This window comes from Monopterus albus, unplaced genomic scaffold, assembly GCF_001952655.1.
Source record: "Monopterus albus unplaced genomic scaffold, M_albus_1.0 scaffold92.1, whole genome shotgun sequence".
NCBI classification, from domain to species: domain Eukaryota; kingdom Metazoa; phylum Chordata; class Actinopteri; order Synbranchiformes; family Synbranchidae; genus Monopterus; species Monopterus albus.
The window spans coordinates 2,689,478-2,698,798 of record NW_018127972.1 but is presented as its reverse complement, the minus strand read 5'-3'; the positions used below and the strand labels follow the sequence as shown (position 1 = coordinate 2,698,798).

At 38.7% G+C, this 9,321-nt stretch overlaps 1 protein-coding gene across 7 annotated transcripts in view; it reads left to right on the top strand.

Annotated features, from left to right (window-relative positions):
* plekha5 (pleckstrin homology domain containing, family A member 5) overlaps positions 1 to 9,321 on the top strand; it is a 259,165-nt gene that overhangs the window by 213,698 nt on the left and 36,146 nt on the right. For 6 of the 7 annotated variants that reach the window (XR_002275551.1, XM_020608317.1, XM_020608315.1 and 3 more), the window contains 3 exons: positions 1,498 to 1,581; positions 5,342 to 5,461; positions 8,595 to 8,648. Coding sequence is in view for 6 of the 7 variants with exons in the window: in XM_020608317.1 (XP_020463973.1) it covers positions 1,498 to 1,581; positions 5,342 to 5,461; positions 8,595 to 8,648 (258 nt within the window). In the remaining variant the exon portion in view is untranslated. The remainder of the gene's footprint in view (positions 1 to 1,497; positions 1,582 to 5,341; positions 5,462 to 8,594; positions 8,649 to 9,321) is intronic. The other variant, XM_020608318.1, reaches the window with a different exon arrangement.

Here is a 9,321-nt window from a genome sequence, read left to right as displayed (position 1 = left end):
TGAGAGAGACAAACAGAATACAGAGTTGAGTTTGCAGTCACTGGATGATTCTCACTTGAGTCAAAAGTCTGAAGCCCAGGTAGAGTCACTGCCCCCAGTCTCTGAGCCACAGTGACACCTCAGATCAAGTTTGCACTGACTGAAACACAGTAGACAGCTCACGTTAGCACACCGGACACACTGTGCTCTGTAGTCACAGCCAGAGAGAGGAGGAAACATTGGGTTGAACTGAGGTGTAATAATGTTGAATCCATAAAAGTTAGGATTGACACTCAGTATAACAAGTGAGAAATGATTTTTTTTTTTTGTTCTGTAGAAACAAGGGATGAGACGATATGACTTTTTCTTGATATGATTTGATGTCCAATATAGTAGTGTACAATTTGATTCAATCATGATACAATTAAAATTCAATGACAACAATGTATGATTAGCTGTGGAATACTTGTACTGTATTCCTGTTTTTTTCCCACTGGTTTGATTATATAAAGAACAACCAGATATACTGACTTACGTTCTGTTAGGCTATCTTATTTACAAAAGATATGAAGCTGCTAGTGTATGGAGACCACATAATTCATATCACTAGACAAAACAATACATATTTTGATGTTTTTGTATTGTGATTATATTGGCTTTTGAAATATTGTCCCAGAAACTCACATGTCAAAATGTACAGGCCAGAGGAGTCTTTCCAATTATTGAATTTATTGTTATTCCATAATAATGTAAAATAGTCATTTTGTTGATTCTATAGTGGTACTGTAGTATTATTGACACTTGTTTCTGGGTGTACTGCAGAGCCTTATAAAGCTACAGGAAGGTCTCTAAGCAACAAAAAAAACCTGTGGACCCTGATTTCAACCCTCCATCCTCAAAATGCTTTGGTTATAATATAATTATATTGAAATTTATTTATGAATATGCACTATATATAACTATTGACATTTGGGGGAAAAAATGCAGTAGCCACCTTAACGCCCTATTGTGATACATACTGTATTAGCAAACTAATTGAATTTGAAGCCTTATGGGCTCCAGACAGATGTTTATTTTATGTTTGTGTTTTTAGTTTATCAGTGTTCTGCTTCAATGTGACAATATGATTCTTGAACATTTGCATGGCGTGATGTAGAAAATGGTCAACAGTCATGTGAAGTTTGCGTCATTTATAGATAATAATGTACCTCACAGGGTTCCTCTAAAGGAAAGATGTGTATGGAGTATGAAGTAGAAATTTGGATTGTATTAAGAAATATATCCCCTATTTGTTGTGTCTAGGAATGTGTTATTAAATCTTAGAAAGTGAGCAGTGAAGTACTTTCAAGTGTAAGTGGTGCATTATCTGACAGAAATGCAGGGGAGGGAGCCAGTATTTTTGGCCATAACTGTATGAATATATATAATGTATGGGTGTGGTCAATGAACAACAGACAAACAAGGTGAAGAACCATTGTCTTCTGTCAGCATCATTCCCTTCTCATCTGTCTCCCACAGTATGGCTATCCACCTGACCGTCGATCTGTCGCATCCGGCGTCCCTCCTCAGACCATCACCCCACAGTCCCTCCAAGGCAAGACGGTGAGACCTACATTCAACCTACAGTCCACCACCTCTTCATAAACTTTTACAGAGTTAAAGTTTTGACAGCATTGACCAAAATAAACAGCCTCTACGGTCTATCACTGATTTAAACCCACAGTGACTTGACACATAACTCACATGTCCATCTTAATGATGTTTTGTTCTCAGCAGCTTCTTATTGCTGTTTCCACTTGTCTCTGTGGGACCAATGTAATTATTGACAATGCCATTGTAATGATAACAGTGCACACACGCACAATGTGGCAGCACAAGTGAAATTGTCTTTGCTCTCAAATTGAAGCAACAGCAATCAAGACTGAGAGCTGATATTTCTGTTCAAGGCAAGCTGTGAATAATATTGTGAATACTTGATGACAGTCGAGTGCTGTGGCAGTTTGATGAGGAAGATTTGTGGAGTAATTTTACACAGGGCTTTTTTTCAGTTCACTGTCTTATCACAGTGGCTGTGCTCCCTTATTTCACTGTGTAATGTGTGTGTTTGTGTCTGACCTACCTGAACCCATACAGTATGTGTCTGCAGGACTGTGTTTTTCTGCACTGGTCTATCCATAAATCTTTAACTGAAATCACTGTTGATCTCGCCCCTCATCTAGTCTTTTTTTTTTTATACTGACAATAAAATTGGAACTATATGGTGATAACACATAAATATTTTGACCAGACTGATGATGTAATAAATCAGGCAGTTCACACACACTGGCCAGTAGCAGGATCATAAAACCTTTGAAAGGTTTCCTCTCTGACTGAAATACTGACTGACTGGATTTTCTCCAGATGCAGTATATTTCCTAGCCCCCTGAGCCACATGTCAAATGTAGGAACCTTCTGAGATTTATAGAACCGTTATCAGCTTTGTAACAGTTAAGGGAAACAGTGAAATGAAAAATGGCCCGAGTCTCATTCTTGTTCTGTACTACACATTATTCTGAATCCTAGGGAATAAGGTCTCAAGAACCAGGTGGGAACACAAGCAAGTGTTATAGTGAAAGTGTAAACAGTTAACACACACAGGGCAGTATTAGCATTTAGTTAGAGCAGTGTTCCTGGACACCTGGCAAATGTTTAGTATTCGCTCCCCTCAAAAGAAGAAGGTAAAGAAATCTTAAAAGTGCAGTTTTAAAGCTCCACAAACCAACATTTTTATATCATTAATAAAAATAAGAATGAGAAAGGGGTCATTCACACTCATCAAACCAGGAAGAATTATCACCAACTCTTTTGTAGGGCTGGCTACCAAATGTCAATACTTTAGGATCGACTTTTATTGTCATTGTGTTACAGACAACAAAAATATGTAGCAACTCCCATAACCACAAGTAGATTTAAAATACAACTTTACATTAAAATAATCAATAAAACACATTTAACCCAGAGATTCCCAGCCACCCTCCCCATAGTCCACCAGTATCAGCGTCTTAGCAGTACAATCAACTTTACTCATTTAACATCCTGGTTGCCTGTGGGGGGGCACTGTCTCTCATCTTCCTTGTCCCAGCTTTGATGGAGCTACTGTATATCTCCTGTCTGAAGGCATGTGTTCAAACAAATGGTAGGCAGGGTGTGTTTGATCCCTAATAATATTTATTGACTGGCGTTTGTATCTGGAGGAGTAGGTAGTAGAAATGTCCTGTAATGGAATACCGATTATTTTCCCAGCAGATTTTATGACCTGTGGTAGAGCTTGCTGCTCCGTTCTAATACAGCTGTTAAACCACACTGATACATTATATGTCAGCACACTTTCAGTAGCACAGTGATAGAAATTCAATAGAGACTTCTGCAGTAAGTTTGCCCTCTTTAACCTCCTCAAATACAAGAGATGCTGTTGTGCCTTCCTAATCACTGATGTTGTGTTAATATCCCATGACAGACTCTCCATCATTGTCAAACCCAATAATTTGAAGTGTGCTACCCCCTTAAATTCTTCACCATGTATTAGACGTGGCAAGTAGTTAATCACCTTTTTGCAAAAGTCAATAATACAGACCAAACTGCTTAGATACTATTGAGTATTGACAAATGCCTAGTCATTTGGGGCCATATTGTGATAACTAAGGAGTAAATCTCATCAGCGTCAGTGAGCGACTAAAAATGCAGCATGCTTGTTGCAACATGCAAAAACATGCTTATTACAGTGCACAGAGACAAGCCTCACATCACATGTATGTTGGAGTATTTTGAGAGGCTTGACTTCAAGGTGCATTGCATGGGAGATGTAACATTTTCTCAGTCTAAACTGATTGTAAATATCCATGTTAAAATGCATTTTATAAAATTGGTATCAAAAAAGTATCCTTCAGGAACTGGTACCGAAGTCAACATATTGGTACCTGTAGCAGTATCAAAAAATCAAAAAATTGAACAATACCTAACCATATTCTTTTGGCTCACTATTTTGATTGTGGTTTGAGAGAGGTGGTGTTATGGTAGCCCCCCTCACCAGGAGGGTGAGGGAGGACTGAGGTTGGACTCAAGTGTGCAGACCCAGGTGCTAGGGGGAAAAACATGACGGTAGCAGGTAAATAAAGTGAACACAAAGTATCAAAAGAACATAACATGGGAAAGTACGGTACTTGGATATGTATGATATGTAGTGTAGTGTAGTGTAAATGAGCGTAGCTCGTAGGTAGTGTGGTAGAGTCAAGCCAAAACGCACAGTGTCTGTCAGCGTAGCATTCTACCAACATGTACAGTCCGCGTTACTATGTTAATGTTCTGGCCCAGACGGAGCATCTGCCAGAAGTTTATATAAGGAGGCGAAGGTAATCATCGGGATGCACCCCAGCTGTGTGCATGACAAACCAGTTGCTAATTACTGGAATGCAACACAGCTGAGGTGCAGAGCCCACATGATAGAGAGAGCAGAGGTGAGAAAGACGGAGGAGAGGCAGCGGCCGCCGAGCGGCCCTGACAGGTGGTAAAAGCCAAATTAGAGATCAAAGGGAAGTCCTTATTGGTCTTACCTTCATTACTGTGGCAAAAGGCACAGCTCCAAACAATTAATGGTGCTCTTTGTCTCCTGGATGTGCAAATAGGCAGTCATTTGCTAACAGGTTAGCTGGATATTTTATTAAAGCTTTAATATATCAGGTATTTGTGTATCTCAGCCTGTTGTAGAGTTGTTTGACCCCTAATGGCCAAAGATTTTAAAGTAATAAAGCTTTAAATTATATTAAATAATGGTTTTCGTATGTCAAATTCTCTTGCATATCATGAGAATTTGACATATACCATATTTGACTTATATCATATCAATCTCCCAGGTATTATCTTTTCAATTCTGAAATACACTTTGGATACGACAGAGCTAGTATACAGTTTAATAGTTAGCATGCTATCTAGTGTTGCATGATGAGGTTTCTGTTCATATTGTCTTAGATTGGAAAAGAAGACAAAAGTAAGGCTATGAGCTTGAAATGTCTATGACTGTTCAACATAAACAAGGTTATCATCTGTATATAAAATAACTCTGCCCCCAGAATGTTAATGAAGGTTCATCTGGTGCTGATGATTATGTGCATAATACTGCATTTAAAGATTCAAATTGCATTACTGAACTAACAGGCACAGGTCCTGGCAGACCAGTATTGTGAAAAAAGGCCACTGTACTGCTTTCTCTCCTATTAAAAGGCATCTGAGTCAGTGCATTATGTCTAATAACAGTTAGTCACTGGGTGTTGTTGATATTGTCAGTGTGGCAGCTCTTCTTCTCTCCTCTGTCTGTTGCTCTATGCAGCCCGAGGAGCTCACTCTGATGCTGATCAAGCTCCGTCGACAGCAGGCAGAGCTCAACAGCCTGCGGGAACACACAGTTGCGCAGCTAATGGCCCTGGGCATGGAGGGGCCCAACGCCAAGGTCAGCATTGAATGTACAGTATGTATGTATGTACATGTGGTTGCATGCATGCATTTGTGCTTTTCCAGTCAAGCAATCAAAATCCCACATTCTGTGTGTTTTTGTGTGTCTGTGAGGAGAGGTTCCTTGTGTAGACTGGCAGTACTGGCAGTAAAATTGAACTGTGAAAGGTAGAAGACAGTGTAGTCAATACTACTCAAGCACTTGTCTTTTTGTGTTGACAGTAGAAGTTGAATGGTCCACCACTTTGGTCCAGACTGAAATATCTCAACAACTGTTGGATTGGTTGTCCTGGAATTTGGTACATATGTTCATGGTCTGTATGTATACTAATGACTCTGGTGATCCCCATTTCATCTAATGGCACCAGCTGGCTGGAGTTTCTACTTAACTAGTTAAATAGCTACAATGTTACAAAATGTGGTACAGACATTCATGGCTCTCAGATTCTACTGACTTGTACCTAGCACCACCAACAGGTTGACATTTTCAGATAACCTTTAATGGAATTTGATGCAGAGGTTAATTTATATGAATACATTCTAATAACTTTGGTCAGTCATTTAACACACTTTTATAACAAAGAGCAACAACCATTGGCTGAATGTAGAAACCAGTACATAGTGCCTTAAGCTGTCACACACAAAAAGGCCTCTAATCCCTTACAGAAGTGCTTTTTGTAAAGAGCCAGGTGTAAAGTACCATAGAACAAGTACAGGAAATGTTAGTAAACATATTACACAACTTTGGGTACCACAGAAGAAACACTGGAAGGCAAGTATCACAGGAAATTACCATAGTAACATGGAGTGCCATTACCATAGAAAAATATGAAAAATAATTCAAATATAATATAACAATTATTGTTGTTGTGGCACCAGTGAGGAGCTGGCATAGTAAAACTATAACATGTCAACATGAGCTGATGACACCAGGTGTCACATGTTTGTTTTCTGCATCCCCAGGTCAACAGTGGCGTTACTAAATAACAATAAGCAACAACAGATGCAGCACAGGGAAACTGAGGATTCCAAATTTGTGAGAGAATAAACACAAAACAGCAGACACGTTAAAAGGACATATTAATATGATATGATATATTTTGGGACAAACTTTGACAATAAACCCTAATTTTTACTTTTAAAATGCAGTCATATTTATTGGAGCCATCAGACTAGAAATGAATGTCATAGTCATACGGCATTGTTGACCAGTTGCAGGTATCCTACTATGTGAACATGTATTATTCTGACATCAGTGTATGTGCAGACTGATGGGTGTGTGGATGTTGGGGTTTGGTATCTTGATTCATGGGCTTTCTTTTGCACTTGCATGGGTTTGCATTGGCAGCGCTACTCCTGTCCAAGCATGTTGGCTTGAGGTTTCTGTGCAGTTGTGAACCATGAGAACTTGGATGCATCAGAGCTGATTCATTAAAAAAACATATCATTTTTTGTCTCTTTTCAGCTTGACGTGCATCACAAGTTCTGGTTTGAAGCCACTAGCATGTTGTGTCTTATGTGTGCCCAGTGTAGTACTAACTTTATTAGTTCTGAGGTGGAAGGCTCAAAGTTATTTTAGAACAAATGTACAGTAAGTGTGTAACATGTCTGGTGTCCCTGGTTTTGAAATTGTTGCAGTTTGAAGTGTAGCATGTTGTTGTGTGTTTTGGGTTGACTGCTTTAGGTTTTGTAAATTGTATGATTTATATTGCAGAACATGTGTTAACTAGTTACAACTTAACAATCTGCATGTGTGAACTGCTGGGTAATATAATATATAAAGTCATATTGTGATATGAGACAGTTACTGTATGATATGGAGTTTTGGATATGGCCACATGGTTTTAGCGCTCACGTACTCGTTTTTTTTTCCTGGTCAGTAGGTTGCATTACCGTCATGTTCTATATTTTCTCAAGCTACCAGACTGTTCCATCTTAAGTGAAGTGAGGAATGGCTAACAGTTTTTTACATTATATCCATGTTACTACCCAGAGTTTCTTAACTGTAAATATCTACTGAATGTACCACCCAGCCCTACATACACAGTACATTAGGAAGAAAATAGCTCAGTAGGAACAGAGAATTTGTGGTGTTCACCCTTTATATTCTGCTATAGAGCATGTGAAGGTATGTCACACTGTGCTGAATGTTGGGACGGGGGTGCCATTTTGGGAGGAGGCGCTGGAGTTATCTGCATATGTTCTTGTTTTGTTTGGCTAAAAGGTTGTTTAAATCATTTACATCTCACTTTACTGACTGTGGTCATCTAAATTGGGTAACCTTAAGAAACTGTAGCTAACTTGTAGCAGACCTAGAGATCCTGTCAACTAGAACAACAGACTGAAAAATGACTCTGCACCCTGATTTCAGCTTTCAGTTCAGGAGCTAACGCTAGCTAGCAGTTGTTGACAGATATCATAAACACTGCAGATTAATCAATTTCTGTCCTGTCTGTGCTCAACCTGAATAATAAAGTGGGTGTTTGGACATAGCTGAAGCATCTGCTACTGTATGTAGCTGCATGAGATACTATTTTTTAAATGAACTTATACTTGAACAGTATGTAGTGTATATATCTATGATTGATAATGTGCGTGAGGCTCCCAAAATGGCACATTTACTCAAAATTCAATACAACATGGTGACAACTTCACATTCTGCTATTTTCCTCATGATGGTCAGTCACAGTTATTGTGATCAACTTGTTCACCTACCACCAAACAAGCTGACATTGGGCAGGCTGATTCTGCCAAACCCCAGATTACTGAATATTCAGTGGTTATTTTTACCATTCATTGCTAACCCTTTTAATATTTGAATTAATATTATAGGGAAAGCTTGTCATAGAAAAAATAAACTTAGCAACTAAAACACAATCCTCAAGTTTATTCTAAGTGAAAAATAAACATACAGCGATACATTATTATGTCTAAAGCCCTACATCTCAAATGATCTTCATTTTTCTCTTTTTATGATTTCATCCTTCCTGTTGAAATGTGCCTTTGACTATCTTTTACCTTCCCCTTCTGTCCTCTTCTTATTTCCTCTTGTCTTGTTTTGTCCATATCTACCAAACAACATGGCTTCACTGCTCCTGCTTCTTCTCTTCCTTCTGCTATGGCTACTGCAGACTGATGTTCTTTCCCATCACCTACAGAGGAACCTTATTTACCTGGAAAGCCAGGTGAGGACTTCTGAACAAAAATATGGATTCTTGTCTTTTCCTGGCTACTTCTTCTTTTGTTACTGTTCCTTGCCCATTTAACAGAAATGTTCTAATCTAAACAAAAAGCCAGTGTTCTTTGCTTTACAAGTGAAACATGGTCCAGACTGTGTGTGTTAGAGTATGTCACAGCATCAACCTAAATGCAGACCTACAAGTTTTTTGGGCTTAATGCCACATGACTGCTTTAACTGTATCATTACATCCTCATTTTATATTTATAGCGTATTGAAATGAAATAAAACCAGTGGCTGTCTGGAAAGTAGGAAATCAACATAAAATCTTTGGGTATGGAGTAAATGTAAAACATTGCACCATAACAGATTAGCTGCAATATGCATCAACACTGATTAGCCCCAGGAGGGATAGATAGTTAAACAGTAATGTTGCTGTAATTTTCCAAGCCATCACAACCTTTTTATATGCACACTGGAGCTTGGAGCTGTATTACGCATCACTCACACTCTTATTTGCATGTACCCAAATGCAACAATGCTCAACCTCTCTGATTGCTTGCAAATGTCAGCCTTGTACACTCCAGAGAAGAACAGCTCAAACAACAAAATGAGGAAAGTGCTAGGACATAAATGTGAATGACAAAATTCGATTTACAGTAGGACGCAAACATTCCAGC